At 40.2% G+C, this 17,771-nt stretch overlaps 1 protein-coding gene across 2 annotated transcripts in view; it reads left to right on the top strand.

Annotated features, from left to right (window-relative positions):
- Positions 1–17,771, top strand: part of LOC149190750 (rhomboid-like protein 19) — a 157,705-nt gene that overhangs the window by 18,447 nt on the left and 121,487 nt on the right. For both annotated transcript variants that reach the window (XR_016256018.1, XM_089412250.1), the window contains exon 3: positions 9,440–9,500. Coding sequence is in view for 1 of the 2 variants with exons in the window: in XM_089412250.1 (XP_089268376.1) it covers positions 9,440–9,500 (61 nt within the window). In the remaining variant the exon portion in view is untranslated. The remainder of the gene's footprint in view (positions 1–9,439; positions 9,501–17,771) is intronic.

Below are 17,771 nucleotides of genomic sequence, written 5' to 3' on the forward strand. Positions count from 1 at the left end.
GCTAGATTTTACTGTAACAAGACCCATTTGGTGCAGTTGACTTTCCTAGCCTACAAGGGTTGTCTTCTTGACTTGGCTTATTTGGGACAAACCATAGTAGGCTTTGCCACAGGGTTGGATGACAAGTTCAAGAGTGGCGGATGTGCGCATATAGTCTATTTGCCGGGTCTTCGAGTCATCCCTCTCGGACACTTGCTATCTCAAGAAATTCCAGGCCCGTGGAGCCACCTACTGATAGATGGGACACCATGGTTCCTATTGATGCTGATCATCCAACAACCTGATGGTGCAAGGGCTCAAATGACCATGACCAACTTCTTATGGTTGGTTGGGTCATAGATTAGCTATTTGTATAGGGAAGGGTCCCTTTGTTTTTTTATTATGATTATGATTGATGCTTCATGATGAGGGGTGTTTTGGATTAAGGGAGCTCTAATTTTTGAGAATTGGGATCTGCTATTGGATGTTATGGTGGCAACTCACCCTTTTCTGTATTAAATGATGTACAATCTTTTGTCCATTAGTAGAGTTTAAAGGAAGCTTTGTTGTTCCTTACAAGTTAATAAGGGTTGAATAATTGCTTTAGAACTAAGAGAGGTTTATTGAGAATTTGTTAAGGGCTGTAAACTTGCTGACCTTAGGACTTTCTTTGAAGTTAGATAAAAAGGTGTGTTTGCGTATGATTTTGTGTCTTCCCAAGTACAATGCCTATGTGTAGCTATGAAGGTTGCTGTAAATATATTAGCGAAAAACAATGTCCATTCGTTAAGAGGATACATGCTTTTTTATTAAATATTTAGTGATTGTTATTATTTATATTTAGTAATCAAATATAGTACCATCTATAGTACATAATCCTCTTGAGATGCTTCCACCTCAAAGTAGCATGCTAATTGCTTTTGTTAATCTTTAGTGCTTGATAGGGCATATGATATTTCGACAACTCTTGATGCACCATTCAAAAAAATATGTTGCACATTTTGTTTAGAACATTGCTTTGATAGATTAAGTTGTTTCTAATTTTGGCAAATGAGTCTTTTCATGAGGTTTTATTCCTTGAGTTTTAAATCATATCCTTTAGGATTGAAGAAGGAATTTTGCATTTGAGTTCAAACTAGAAGTGCTAAGAGTCTTGCATTGTTGATCACCTAGTATAATGCCATGTTTTGTTGAGGGCAATGGACATAGTGAGAAGGGGACAAGTTTAGGGGACACATGGAGAGGACCCCAAGTTTTATGGGACATATGGATGATAGGGTATGAGGCATTGGGACGTCTAAAATAAGATTAAAAATATAAAATTACTATTTTTTTCACCCTTTAATCATGATTACAATGGAATATATATTGGGGCATGATGGATTGGACTCTCTCCACTTTGTACATTGTGCTCGTTGTTGGAGCCCATTGCTGTACACAGTGATAATTCAAGTTGCATCATGTTTTGTATGGATCTGTTATTTCATGATCACTCCAAGCATGTTAATATGGTACCATTTCCCGAGAGATAGAGTACAAAAGGGATCTGTTGTCTTGATTATGTTTTGACTGACTTGTAGGTTGCTGACATCCTAACCAAACCCCTTGCAAAGGGCAAGTTCAAATTCCCAAAGAGAAGCTTGGCTTGGCAGAAAACCCTTTCAAATTCTTCTTTTATTAGATTGTCATCAAATGTTTAGAGAGATACAATGATTCAATTCATCAACAAAAGAGTCAAAGTCAATTCTTTGACTATCCAAGAGATCAACCAACCAATATCCAATAGATGAGCCTCAAAGTCAAATCTGGTCAACAAGTCAAAGTATGCAATTCTGCCACAGTCCCTGACCAGACCTCAAGTCAATGGTCAAACTCCTCCAAACAACTCGGTCAATGTAGCATCAAACTTGGCCTTCAAAGATCAGTCAAACCCATAAAAAACAGTGAGCAAGAAATCGTCAAAGGAGAGAGAAAGCCCATGTTCAAACTTTAGATTCCTTGCGGTCAACTGAAGTCAAACTCCCCATAAAACCTCGATCTCTATGCTAAAGAATGTGGCCTCCAAAAACAAATCCAAATTAGGTCAAGCATGTCAAAATAAGAAGTCAAAGTTGGTCAATGAGTTGGTCAAACTGTCCCAAACAGAAGTCAAACTTCGGCCAACATAAAGAGACCTCCTCCTCTTCTCACGTGTGAAAGGAACCTGCAATTTTTAGAGTTGTACGAACCATAAAAGAGAAGAAATGAATGTGTTGGGGATGCTCCAAAGTGATGTGCCTTGAGGTGTATTTATATGGGTTTTAGAAGACCCAATTTGTCTTCTAGGTTGACCTGAACTTCTGTGCACATGTGGGTTTTCACATTAAAAATATATTTTTCCTTGACCAAATTAAATTCTTCCAAGGGCAAAGAGGGTCTTCTCTGGATGAGGAAGGCTGGCCAAAGGAGGGAATTTATCCTTAAGCTGCGAAATTAACACTCCCTCTCAGTTAGGGAGAAATTTTTGACTGCATCATAAGGCCCATCTCAAATGTCTCGTCATCAACAAGTCAAATGTTGTCTCTGCTTATTTGTTGAACACTCTCGGATTTAAAGAAGAAGAATTTGATATCATAGGGGAGCTTAAGCTACCACCCTCTATCCAAGGACAATAGGCAGAATACTACTTACTGTGAGGTAAGGATCACACTCTATCATATTGACCCGTGACAATAGGCAGGATACCACTTACTGTAAAGGTAAGGATCGCAGACTATCCTATTGTCTCTTGATCTTCCCAACTTGACCCTCAAGAGTCAGTGGTAGAACACCTGCATCCCATCACTTGAGCAGGATACCACTTACCATAAATGGTAAGGATCACAAACTATCTCAAGTATGCTCACCCATTGGCCAGATGGGGAGAAACAATCCCAACAAGCCCAGCTTGTGGGTAGGATGCCAACTAGGGTATACTCTGTCAAGTCCCAAAGATGACAATAGGCAGGATACAACTTACCGTGGAAGGCAAGGATCATAGACTATCTTATTATCAGACAATAGGCAGGATACGACTTACCATGGAGGGTAAGGATCACAGATTATCTTATTTTACAGAGTTCTCTCAACCCCAATAACTCTCAGGCTCAATTCCTTTCCCTGTGATCTCAAGCAGGGGGAAGAGCATAACTCAATGTTCTTGATCAGCTGGGACCTTTACCTGGGAGAGTGACATCCATCAGTCCAAGCTGCTCTCTGAAGACCAAGAAATTCCCTTTCGACAAAGCCTTAGTGAGTATATCCACTATCTGCTCATCAGTCGAAATATGATGAAGTCCTGCTGCTCCTCTCTGCACCATATCTTGAATATAGTGATACCTGATCTCAATATGCTTGGACATGTCGTGGAACATAGGATTCTTTGCTAATCGGATCGCACTCTTGTTGTTGTAATATATGTCGTATCTAGGACCTTCTCAAGCAACTCTTTAAAGAGCTTTCTCAACCATGCTGCCTCATAGCTAGCCATGCTAGCAGCAATATACTCTGCCTCAGTTGTGCTCAAAGCTACAGACTTCTGCTTCCTACTCATCCAAGATATCATGGCAAACCCTAAGCTAAAGCAACACCTTGATGTGCTCTTCCTGTCAATAACATTTCCAACCCAGTCAACATCAGTGTATCCATGAAGTCTCACATCTCCGACAGTATATCTCAGAACAAGATTAATCGTCCCATGCAAATATCTCAGCACATGCTTGGAAGCAACCTAGTGTGCATGAAGAGGCTCAATCATGAATTGACTCAAAGTGTTGACTGCAAAACATATGTTTGGACGGGTGTTCACTAGGAACATCAATGCTCCAATGAATTGTTGATACTCAGAGTGGTTCGCTAAGTCAAGTACGACAACATCTCCACATAACTTCTTGAACCTCATTCCCATTCACAACATATTTTCCTTGAGAAATGAAAATCCCTTCGGGCTTTTGCCACACTTATAATCCCAGGAAATAGTGCATCAAACCGAGATCTTTCATTTCAAACTCAGAGGCCAACTTCCTCTTACACATGAGCATCAGAGGCTCATTACCTATCACGAATAAATCATCAACATATAAAACCAAAATCAAAGGCATACCTTGGACCACTTTAAAGTAGAGGTTTAGGTCAACATTGCTTCTCGTGAATCTAAGCTTCACCAGGTAACTATCAATGCGGGCATACCAGGCTTTGGGGGCTTGCTTCAAACCATAGAGTGCTTTCTTCAACCTGCAAACATGATTCTTTCTATCCTTCACTTCAAATCCCTGAGGCTGCTCAACATATACTTCTTCCTGGAGTATGCCATGAAGAAATGTAGTCTTCACATCCATCTGGTGAAGGGTCCATCCTTGACTTGCAGCAAGGGAAACAATAGAACAAATAGTAGTGTATCGGGCAACTGGTGCAAAGATGTCATCATAATCTTCTCCCTCTTTCTGGGAGAAACCTCTAGCCATGAACCTTGCTTTATATTTCTCAATGCTTCCATTAGCTCCATGCTTGATCTTGTATAGCCATTTCGAGGTCATGACAAACTTTCCTTTAGGTCTCGGTACAACATCCCATACATCATTCTTCATAATAGACTCATACTCTTCGGTCATGGAATCCTTCCAAACTTGCTCTTTCACTGCTTCTTCAAAAGTGGGAGGCTCAGCCTGAATGATAGTACTCATAGCTACAACGTATCCCTGGTACTGGCATGGCTTCTTGCTTTCTCTAAAGGTTCCTCTGGCAGCGACATGTCTCTCAGCATCTTGTAATGTATCACGAAGCCAAAGGGGTCTCTTCTTGGCAAGGGGATCACATGGAGGAGGATCCAAGGGGTCCATAGGCTCCATGGGATCATCAACAATATCCTTCTCAGATTTCGGCACAGAAGGACCTTCTAGTAGGTCCATGTCATCATCCTTCTTCTCAATAGGAGGCGGAGGAAGGTCCCTTGCTTTTCCAAGGGCAACATCTTCATCAAAAGTTACATCCCTGCTAAACTTGATTTTCCTTTGACCAAATATATATATTTTAAAAGCTTTAGAATTATCACAATACCCAAAAAACTTTCCTTTCTTTGGGAGTCTGGTTAACCAGGGCAGTCAAATATCCTTAGATGACTAACATCGGGCTTCACACCTGTAAACACTTCTTTGGGAGTCTTGTTACCCAGGGCTTGATGAGGAACCTTGTTTTGAACATAGACCGTTGTATTTATGGCTTCTCCCCAAAGGAACTTTGGCAACTTTTGATCATGTAACATGGCTTAGGCAACTTCCATGATAAACTCATTCTTTCTTTCAGTCACGCGATTCTGCTCAAGAGTATTTGGTACATTAGTCTCTTTCTTGATTCTAGCCTCTTTGCAAAGTCAATGAACTCATTTGAGGTATATTATCCACCATTGTCGGACCTAAAAACTTTGATTCTCTATCAACGCAACATGCCAATTTCTTCGTCCTTATGCTTCAAACAAAATATCCATGTTTTCTTTATATTATATTTATATCAATAAAGATAATATAATAGAGGTAGCCACCAAGGGAGTGCATAGGCATGGGTCCACATAGGTCAGAGTGGATGAGTTGTAGAATATCATTAGTCCTGCTTTTGCTAGAGGGGAATGGTCCCCTTGTCTTCTTTCCACTAGCACACTCCAGACATACACCATCATGACTAAATTGAACATTAGGTATCCCAGAAACCAATCTTCTAACTTTAGGCAGGGCTTCATAATGTAGATGTGCCAACGTTTGGTGCCATAGCTCACTTTGATGATTGATATCGTGGACCATTGCTTGCAATGGACTTCCATTGACTCTATAGAGTCCTTCAATTTGAGATCCCTGCTTAAAGCATCTCTCATGTGAGATTCCATAGGCCAGGTGAGGACCTTTCCTTTTATGAAGGCTACTCTCATCCTTTTTTCTTCCAAGGTAGATATAGATACCACGTTCTTCTTTAATCTCGAAACATACATAACATCATGAAGAAGAACGAATTCCCCAGAGTCTAAATGAAATTTGACAGAACCAAAACCCTTTTCAACTAGATTTGAAAGGACTTCTCGATACCCAGAGAAATGTCTAGAAGCCTTGCTATCTACCAACCAACTATCACAAGAATCTGGAGGAAAAGAACTGGAAATAATAGAAATAAGAATATATTCAGATTGAGTAGCAACTGCATTATTTTCATACCTTGAGTTCCTTGATATCTTTTGAGGACGACGACCTTCTTCTCGATCATCAAGAGCATCTCTTCTTCTTCTGTCATCTCCTCTTCTTCTATCATTGAACCTGTTGTTGGTGAACGTATGATTGTTCTTGTAATTGGACCTTGGAGCATTTCTCTTCTTTGGACAGTCTCGAGCATAGTGACCATGCTTGTGACAATTGTAGCATTCAATATTCCTTAATCTTCTATTTGAGTCCTTTGATTTAGGGGCAAGTTTTCTTGGATCAGATGGTCTCCCTCTTCCTTTACTCTTCTTGTCTTGAGCAGTAAATGTAGAGGGCTCTCCTTCTTCATGCTTTTGAATCCTCCCTCTGGAGATCATCCTGGTTTCTTCTTGAGTACACTTGCCAACGAGCTCATCAAATGTCGAGAACTTGTCATTATTGCTAATAATAGTAATGAAGGTTTCCTAGATCAGAGGAAGACCTTGAATTGTGACCAACACCAACTCTCTGTCAGATATAGGCTCACCAACAGTTTGCAATTGATCCCTTAGTTGGGATATCCTCATGACATAGGATTGCACATATTCCCCCTTGTTCATCTTAATGTCCTTGAGTTGATTCTTCAAGGAGAGGATGTGATTCAAATTGTTGACCTCATACATCCCAACCAACTTATCAAAGATATCCTTAGACTTCTTCAATTTTCCAACATAAGTAAGCAAATGATCTTTCAAAGAATCAATAAGAATTTTCTTGGCTTTGAGCTCACCTTTCTTGTATTTGGACTTGGCAGCAGTGAGAGCATTTTCCGATGGCTCAGGTACTTTTCCTTCCACATATTCCATAACATCATTGTCATCTAGAATGACTTCCAACCTGATCTTCCAAGCAGCAAATTTGATGAGTCATCCAATTTCTCTGTATCCTTGAAGTAGGAGGTAGACATCTTGACTAAGTCAAATAGGCTCCTTTAGCTTCTTCCAAAGATGATTGCTCTTTTCTCTTGATTCCTTGGGCTTGTCTTCACGTTAGCTCTGATCCCACGTTCATTTTCCACTGTTCTATGCTATTACAATCACTTAGTCCAGGGAAAAACCCCACAAGGGGGAAAACCCTTTCAAATTCTTCTTCTATTAGATTGTCATCAAATGTTCAACAGAGAGATACAATGATTCAATTCATCAACAAAAGAGTCAAACTCAACTCTTTGACTATCCAAGAGACCAATCAACCAACATCCAATAGACGAGCCTCAAAGTCAAATCTGGTCAACAAGTCGAAGTCTGCAATTCTGCCACAGTCAACAGAAGTCAAAGATGCCCTAATCAGACCTCAAGTCAACATTCAAACTCCTCCAAACAGCTCGGTCAAGGCAGCATCAAACTTGGCCTTCAAAGATCAGGCAAACCCATCAAAAACAGTAAGCAAGAAATTGGTCAAAAGAGAGAGAAAGTCCACGGTCAAACTTCAGATTCCCTGCAGTCAAAGTTTGCAGTCAAAAGTCAAACTGCCCATAAAACCTCAATCTCTATGCCAAAGACTGCGGCCTCCAAAAACAAATCCAAATCAGGTCAAAACAAGTCAAAATGACAAGTCAAAGTTGGTCAATGAGCTGGTCAAACTGTCCCAAACAGAAGTCAAACTTCGGCTAACAGAAAGAGACCTCCTCCTCTTCGCACGTGTGAAAAGAACCTGCAATTTTCAGAGCTGTACGAACCATAGAAGAGAAGAAATGAATGTGTTGAGGATGCTCCAAAGTGATGTACCTTGAGGTGTATTTATATGGGATTTAGGAGACCCAATTTGTTTTCTAGGCCGACCTGAACTTTTGTGCACATGTGGGTTTGTACATTAAAAATGTATTTTTCCTTGACCAAATTAAATTCTTCCAAGGGCAAATAGGGTCTTCTCTGGATGAGGAAGACTGTCCAAAGGAGGGAATTTGTGCCTGAGCTGCCAAATCAACACTTATGATGCTGCATTTTCTATTTTTGGTCTGTGTAAGCTTATGGCAGATTCTATGATAGCTATGACAGATTTCCTTACACATTATGGCACATTTATGATGGGAGCTACACATGCTAAGTAAGGTGCATCCTTTGAGGTGAGATTACTTGTAACATGTGGTAGATGATTCCTTTGATGATGTTATTAGACATTATTTTGTAACTGCTCCTCTCTTGTCGAGTTTAACTTAGTAAGGCGGGGCACACTACATAGGCTTATATATAGTGAGCTTGAGTAGATTGTTTCTACCAAGAAGTTTGTAAGGCTTGTGAGAAGCCATTATAGTCTGTTGAGGACAGTATTGTAACGTTAGTATTGTGTGAATAAGAAGATAGTGGTTCCCGTTCCAAATTTCTGTCTGCTTCCCACGATATTCATGCTGGCAATTTATTAGATTTAGTCTCTATCTGTTTTCAGGGCTGATCTAATCTTCTGATTTCTGGTGTCTAGACTCTTGAGTTCTCCATTCTGCAGTTGTGTTTATGCAGATCAGAAATTTTGATTGGCATTTTCTATCTTATCTGCAGGTTAATTGTATGAATGCATATCTGTGTATCATGTGGATATAAAGTCAGTTTTTATTGGACTGGCAACAAAATTGGCCAGAGGGTAGCAAATAAATTGCTCTTACACCATTTGTCAGAGAGCTTGCAGTACTGATGGGGGCTGTCAATAATCATAAGAAAAAGGCATGAAACCATATAATCCAAATTGATAGAAATATGTTTATTAAGATGAGAGTGACGATTACAATTGAACAATGTGATCTCTTTATATAATGCTGGAGAGATGAGTTTCGATGAATGGTTGTGACCTGAAGGGTCCTAATTAATAATAAATAATAATAATTATATATCTTATAACTGGATTTTATCATATTAGATGTTGTATTAAGTCATATTATTATAGATTATACTATATTAGTACTATACTTTGGGTATACTACAAACAACCTATTTGTCCCCTCACATTTTGTTGACTATTGTAAACTCTAGAGTCTATACACTTAAGGAAACATAGTAGATTAAGCCTAAGATAGATATCAAACAAGTTTATAGGAGGTTGACCCAGACTCCAGAGTACTTCTATCTAAAATTAATGATATCTAAAACAAACAAATGCTTATAAAAAATATTGTGGTACAAATGAATGAAAATTTTGGTTGTACCAGGCTAATTACTGTATGGTGTCATTATATTCTAAAGAATTTCTTTAATATGAATTACAGACTTCTTACTTTTATGATGATTCTGCAGGACTGTACCTTTTGCATGGAATCTTCTAACTGCAGGCTATTTGGAACAATCAATATTTGGGGTAACTTATTGACAAAATCTTTACTCCACTTGAACATATAGAATATCTTTCTTTCTACACTAGTTTGCATTTTTTAAAATCCCTTGTGGAGCAACAGTAATCCATGGTAAAGATCAAAGTTTCTCATTTTCAATATACACACACTTCGAAATTAAAGAGTTGCCGTGTATTTAAATATATCATTGTACTTTATCAGCCTAAATAGATGTTGCTATCTTGTGATATAGAAAATACATGCAACAACCAAGGTGTCCAGATATCTTAAAGTTATTGGATATGGTCTGTTATATCAAAGTACATCTCGGTTCATTCTTTCAAAAATTGTTTAGAGGATAGCATTAAATGTGAAGTAGGCAATATGAAAGGTACACTTGCTATGAAAATTTTCGTTATAGAGGTGTGGAGATGGATTCCCAAAATCATTGAATATGGTTTTGCACAGATAGTTGTTTAGATCTTATGCATTTTTACATATGTTCTTTGGAGTGTTGCATCAAATGTTATATAAACAAAAAAAGATACAGAATAGAATAAAATGAAATAGAATTTTATTGAAACATTCTGGGGCCAATTGACCTTTGGGCTGAAACCAATTACATCACTGTAGCATTCCTTCACAGAAGCAAGGAAATGAAATTTATGTTAATGTCCACTAAATACCAAACTAGGTCAATCAGACTAGTGATTACACCAATGACAAAGGGTCGTACAATAATACGGGGGCACAAGAGTTCCCCCGATATAGAAAAGGACAAAGTTCAAACATGTACAACAAAATAGAATGGAATAGCATAATTTGTGTGTACAAGTAGGTTATTGTTGAGAATTATAGCTGGAACAGGAACCTCTGCACATGTTTAATATGAACGTGCCAGAAGTATCTCGAGATCTTTCAAAAAGTATTTTCTAAAAGTAATTCTATATTTGGAAAAAATATTATATTTTGTAATTTGCTTTAGTAAAAAAGTGAAAGTCTAATATTTAGTAGTTGAGTTTAAAATTGTATGTCATGCATGACTTAGACTAAGAGTAATCTTAAAAATAGAGTCTCCACTAAAACTATAAAGGCAGGGGAAGGTAGAGGCTTTCAATATACTTGAGTAGTTGAGCAACAGAGAGGGAGAGAGAGTGGGAAGTGTTACCTCTCATGTCAGCAGGGGTACACAATAACTTTTGCAGCACTTATCAGTGATCACCACCATTGTAATGCCAAGGTCACAAGTCAAAGCATTGTAACAACCATGTGAGTTTTTGTAATAGCTATCACAGGCCCGTGTCTTGTTCTCATTATTTGTATTTTGTTGTCTTGGTCAGACCATAGTCTGTATTTTGTTGTCTTGCTTGGACCATGGTTGGTCCCTTGCAGTTCATTTCGGGTTCCTTCCGTCTTGTATAGGATGGGGGGTCTTCGGTGAGCCTACTTGAGGACTCGTGGTTTTATGGGAGCTTGCTTTTGTAGAGGTGACCACCGGTGTATGGCCCAATCCGGCTCGCTTCAAGGGGCACCTATGCCTTAACACACAACTAAAGTCTATAGAGTTTGTTGGTGGCCTTGACTTTTGTGCAATGCCTCTTAGACAACTCTCATGCTTTGCAGTCACATATTGACAACTTTTCACATTTCCCGAGGCAGTTCACGATTCTCACTGCAAAGTGGTCACAGTGCTCAAAACGTCACCTTGGTCTCAGATTGTTTAGTTTGATGAGAAGAATCCATGCCATGTTGAATTTTACCAACCAGAGGAAGTTGTGGCAAGTTACAACTCGTTCAAACTTGGTCAATAGATCAAATGGGTGTCCAGGTGGCAGAATAGGGGCAGCGTTGGGCAGAATGATGCATGCATTACATCGTAAACAATTACTCGAACGAGAGGAACAATATCCAAGTGTCAGGCTTCCAAAATTCTTCAAGGCATTATTGAACTGGCACATGTGGCAAATGATGTGGGAGGCACAGGATGGTGTGGCAACTATAGGCAAGATATGAAGATTCTGAGAGAGACCCGGTTGAGATAATGTTTGGTTTAGTCTTCCCCATGTGTCGGAATAGTCGAAAGGTCAAGGACATTGGAGATCTAGTGAGTAGGTGGCCGAATCAAGTTAGTAAAGGGAAAAAGTAAAGTCAAGCTAGTTGTTGGTGAAGTCAACTAGCCATTGGGTGTTTCATCTAGCCATTGGAGACTTCATGGACCAAGAAATTATGTTATGGACCAAGAAAGTAGCTGTTGCAAATTCAATTATTCTCCCCTAGAACCAAGTTGATTTCCTTTCATTAAGTTGAGTCTTCCATGGAGCAAGTCAAATTCTTCTAAGGACAAATTAGTGGGATGCTGAGCTACTATTGTTTACTATTCTTGATGGTTGACCATACTGGGCTATTAGTAAAGGAAATTGTGGACTAAATTAGATAATGTGAGCCAAGTCGACCCCCTAGTGGTGAAATTGTACCTGGTAGTGAAACATTGTTAAATTTGGCGACTAGGGCCAAACATGACTTTGGACAACTCTTATGAGGCAACTAATATTTTTTTTGGATTCCTCTTTCCGAGAGGTGTAGGATTGATCTAAAGATCATCCCATTCTGACATGTACAAATGAAGTTATGAATTTATTTTGATTATGGACAAATTGTCAAGGTCGGCCAACCATCAAATTAGCCTCCTTCAGTGTTCAACGTTGCACATAAATACAAGGTGCCTCCTCCTCATTTTGGCATCTCATATCATTCATCTTTCTCTCTCTCATCTTGATTGCGTACGGATTTTTGGGCCTCTTTCCCTCCACGCGTGTGAAAGGAAGACTGTCTTTTCTAGCTGCTGTGTTGACCAGATTTGACTGAAATTTCAGGAGGCTGACTTTGACCAACGTTGACCCTGTTTGACTTTAGTTTTGTGAGGGAGACTTCTGTTTGGGCAGGCCACTGTTTTGGGCACAAAAACCAAGGCAGTTTGACCCTTGCGTTGACCAGCATTGACTGCCCTAATTCAGGTTGCTGCATTGACTTTTGTTGACCAGATTTGACTGGTTATTTTCGGACTGTTTTGGGCTGCATTATCTTGTTGTTGGAGGCCGAGTTGACCAAGGTTGACTGAGCTGTTTTGGAGGTCAATTTCAGCCATGTTGACCAACGTTGAATTTCTGGTTAGGGCTTTCTATTTCTATTGTTTTCACTGATCAATTTGGGCAAGTGAATATTGTAAATTGTACTCTCTCTCTTTGCTGAACTTTTGCAAAATTATAAGAAGAATTGATCGAGGGTTCCCCACATTGGGGTTTGTCCCTAGCGAGTGCCATATCTTGTGTCCTCTTGTGTTGGCTTGTCTTCTACTGTTATTGTTTATGTTCTATTTGCATTTTACTATCATGTTGATGTGATTGCTATACTGGATATGATATTGGGCTAATAAAAAAAATTGAAGTAAAATTGCTCTAAGCATAGAACATACCATTGTTATCCTAAAATTAACATGGAATCAGAGTTGAGGTGAAGACAAAGCCCAAGCAAGAGTGAAGAGCAATCACTAAGAGGAGCAATCACTGATCAAGAACAAGTCTCAATGGCCTCCACATCCTACTTCAAGTCTGATGATAAGCTTCATGATACGTCTGATTATCATGCATGGAAGATGTCCCTTGATTTGATTTTAGAAGAGCAAGATATCATGGATTATGTGCAAGGAAAGATTCCAGAACCTCCTTCAAATGCACCGGCTGCTACGAAGACAAAGTACAAGAAGGGTGAAGTCAAAGCCTAGAAGATCATCAGGGATTTTATTCATAAGCACTTAGTTGCTTACATCTCCGATTTGAATACATCAAAGGATGTATTACAGGTTGGTTGGCATGTTCAAATCTAGCAATGCAAATCAAATTCTTTTGCTCAAGAACAAGCTGAAGGATATAAAGAAGGGAAAAGGTGAGGATATTCAATCCTACTTCATGAGGATTACCGAGATAAAAAATGATCTTCTTTTGATTGGTGAAGCTATTGCTGATAGGGAGCTCACTCTCATGGCCCTTGGAGGTCTTCCTCCCGAACGGCATGTGTTCAACACTACTATTCTCAATAATGACAAAATTCCAGGTTTTGAAGAATTGCTGACTAGATGTTCTCAAGAAGAAACAAGGATGATGGAATTGGAGATGCCTTCAAATAGGAATAATCCTACTGCATTCTCCGCTCATGCCAAGAGGAAGAACAATGCAGGTTCAAAGAAGAAAAGTCAAGGAAGACCGGGATTCAAAAATGGAAGGAAGGGAAGATGCTTCATTTGCAACAAGTTTGGTCACTATGCCAGGGAGTGTCCAAATAGAAGGGACACATCTCATGATGATGATCACAATCATTCCAAGGGCAACAACAACAATCAAAGGAATGGCAGGTTCAACAACAAAGGGAAAAGGAATGCTTCCGCTACTCAACTTGGAAATGATCGAGCTTTTAAAAGAATAAGAAACTCCAGGTATGATGAGTCTAATGTTGTAAATTCTAAGCAAAATGAATTTTATCTTATATCTGCCCTCTCTACTGCCTCTCCTTCGGATACTTTGGGAAATTGGTTGATTGATAGTGGTGCCTCAAGGCACTTCACCGGGTACAAGGAAGCTCTTTCAAATCTGATAGAGAAGGATACAAATTTGGAAATTATCCTTGGAGACAATGCCACCTATCCCGTGAAGGGAGTTGGGAATGTTACCCTTCAATTGAATCAAGGTAACACCGTTCATCTTCAAGAAGTACTATATGTACTTGATCTAAAGAAGAATCTAGTGTCTATCTCGACGATGGAAGACAAAGGATTCAAGGTGGCATTCATCGATGGAAAGGTACGTGTGTGGAAAAGAAATTTCAAAGAAGCATTTACTCTTGGATTTAGGGTTGACAGTTTATATCAAGTTGGAGGAAGTCCACTGGGAGCCATGTCTTGCGACACATCTCTTCAATCCGAACTATGGCACCAGAGGTTTGCTCATCTTCACTATAAGGCTCTACCCGATGCAAGGAAGATGGTTACAGGTATGCTCAAATTCAAAATAGAGCATGAAGGTGTATGTCAGGGATGTGCCGAGGGAAAACATACAAGGGGACCATTCCCCTCAAGTGATAGCAAGACCACAGACATTTTGCAATTGGTTCATTCTGATCTATCTGGTATGTTGCCTGTGACATCATTAGGAGGATATTTATATTATGTTGTCTTTGTGGATGACTTCTCTCGCAAAACTTGGATATATTTCTTGAAGAAGAAGGACGAAATATTCTCATGGTTCCGTGCCTTCAAATCCTTGGTGGAAAACCAAACAGGGAAGAAGATCATGATATCGAGGAGACCCTCATGGCTGAGGGAAACTCTCAAAGATGCCGAGAGACATGTTGCACCGAGGGGGAAGTTTCGCGAAAGCAAGAAGCCTAATAGGTACCAAGGGTACTTAACTGCTATGAGCACTATTATTCAGTCTGAATCTGCTCATTCGAAGAAGATGTGAAGCAACAAGTATGGAAGGATGTTATGAACGAAGAGTACGAGTTAATTATGAAGAATGATGTCTGGGATGTGGTCCCCGGACCTCTAAATGGCTCTACAAGATCAAGCATGGTGCTGATGGAAGTGTTGAGAAGTTCAAGGCCAGATTTGTTGCTCGAGGCTCCTCTCGAAAGGAAGATGTAGATTATGATGAGATATTTGCACCCATTGCTTGCTACACCACCATCCGTTCGATTATAGCCCTTGCTGCCTCGCAAGGATGGAATCTACACCAGATGGATGTCAAGACTGCCTTCTTGCATGGTTCACTTAAGGAGGAAGTCTATGTGGAACAACCTGAGGGGTTTGAAGTTCAAGATCGTCAGACACATGTATGTAGGTTGAAGAAAGCCCTCTATGGGTTGAAGCAAGCACCCCGGGCTTGGTATGAGAGGATTGATAGCTATTTGATGAAGCTGGGATTTACAAGAAGTGAAGTTGATCTAAACCTTTACTTTAAGGTTGAGAATGATAAACCTCTCATCTTGGTACTCTATGTGGACGATCTCTTTCTGACAGGTGCAGACCCTCTTATTCATCAATGTAAGAGAGATTTGGCTTCCGAATTTGATATGAAGGACCTAGGACTGATGCATTACTTCCTAGGGTTGGAGGTCTAGCAAAAGCTAGGGGAGATTTTCCTTTCTCAAGGAAAATATGTTGTGAAGCTACTTGAAAGATTTGGGATGTTGGATTGCAAGTTCGTGACTACTCCGATGGAACTTAACTTCAAGAAGTTATGCGGAAGTGCTGCGGGGCTTGATTTGGGAAATCATTCTGAGTATCGTCAACTCATAGAGGCCGTGATGTTCTTGGTGGACTCCCGTCCGGACATATGTTTTGCAGTGAACACATTGAGTCAGTTTATGGTAGAGCCTCATCATATACATTGGATTGCTGCTAAGAGTCTCTTGAGATATCTCTGGGGCACAATCACTTGTGGATTGAGTTACACTGCCAGGAATGTGAGGCTCCATGGTTATTCTGATGTTGACTGGGTTGGCAGTGTGGTGGATCGTAAAGGCACATTTGGATGTTTCTTCTCTCTAGGTTTTGCTTCAATATCTTGGATGAGCAGGAAGTAGAAGTCGGTTGCTTTGAGCGCCGCTGAGGCCGAATACATTATTGCTAGTATGGCCTCCTGTGAAGCTGTTTGGTTGAGGAAGCTCTTTAGTGAGCTGTTTGGACATGTGCTGGATACCACCGTGATCTATTGCGACAACTAGAGTGGGATTCGTCTTTCTGAGAATCCCGTGTTTCATGACCGCTCTAAGCATATTGATATCAGGTACCACTTTATCCGGGATATGGTACAATGGGGAGCAATAAGGCTCTGTCATATTGGGACTGATGATCAGGTCATAGATATTCTTACGAAGCCCCTTGGGGAAGGTCAAATTCTTAACCTTTCGTGAACGACTTGGAGTCGTGGAGAGACCCTCTTATGAGGGTCTCGTATGAGATTGATGTTGAGCTCTGGAAGCTTCGAGGGGCTTGGGGTACTTCTTGGAGCAATGAGTGACCATAGGGTGACTCACCCTCCCCTAGTGGTGCGTTGTGTATAGGGTGAATGGTTCACCTTCACTTGTGATACACCATGGTGGCATATGCATAGGCTGAGTGGTTCACCCTCCCCTATATGAGTAGGATGAATGGTTCACCTTCTCCTGCCGGCAGATCCTACCCATGTAGTCCGAGACTAATGGGAAGTACCTCTCATCTGGCCAATGAGTAGGGAAATGAGGATAGGGACCTTAGTACTATCGATGGACGCATCATATACTACCCTACTCCCTATGATAGGATGTTGATATTGATCTGGGATCGATGAAAATTGACTAGGGGTCAGTTAAGAGTGGTATTACACACTCTCTGTTGTTGGAGGCTGACTCAGGGTCAGTGGGGAACGGTATGATATATTCTCGATCATTTCTTCTTTGAGTAGTGCAGTGACAGGGATGGTACAAATTATTAGACAGTTTGGCAGGTGATGTTCTCCCTAGTTGAGAGGGAGTGTTAAATTTGGCAATTAGGGCCAAACATCACTTTAGACAGCTCTTATGAGGTAGCTAATATTTTTCTTGAATTCCTCTTTCCGAAAGGTGTAGGATTGATCTAAAGATCATCCCATTTTGACATGTACAAATGAAGTTATGAATTTATTTTGATTATGGACAAATTGTCAAGGTAGGCCAGCCATCAAATTAGCCTCCTCTAGCCTTCAACGTTGCATATAAATACAAGGTGCCTCCTCCTCATTTTGGCATCTCGTATCATTCATCTTTCTCTCTCTCATCTTGACCGGGTACAGATTTTTGGGCCTCTCTCTCTCCACACGTTCGAAAGGAAGACTGTCTTTTCTAGCTGCCGCGTTAACCATATTTGATCGAAATTTCAAGAGGTTGAAATTTTAGGAGACCAAAATTTCAGGAGGCTGACTTTGACCAGTGTTGACCCTGTTTGACTTCAGTTTTGTGAGGTAGACTTTTGTTTGGCAAGTCACTGTTATGGGCACAAAAACTGAGGCAGTTTGGCCTCTGTGTTGACCAACATTGACTGCCCTAATTCAAGTTGTTGTGTTGACTTTTGTTGACCATATTTGACTGGTTATTTTCGGACTGTTTTGGGCTGCATTATCTTGTTGTTGGAGGCCGAGTTGACCAAAGTTGACCGAGCTGTTTTTGGAGGTCACTTTCATCCCTGTTGACCAATGCTTACTTTCTGGTTAGAGCTTTCTGTTTCTGCT

This window comes from Pinus tabuliformis, chromosome 3_1 (genome assembly GCF_031772625.1).
Source record: "Pinus tabuliformis cultivar Carrire ecotype Pingquan chromosome 3_1, CPIR1, whole genome shotgun sequence".
In the NCBI taxonomy this organism is placed as follows: domain Eukaryota; kingdom Viridiplantae; phylum Streptophyta; class Pinopsida; order Pinales; family Pinaceae; genus Pinus; species Pinus tabuliformis.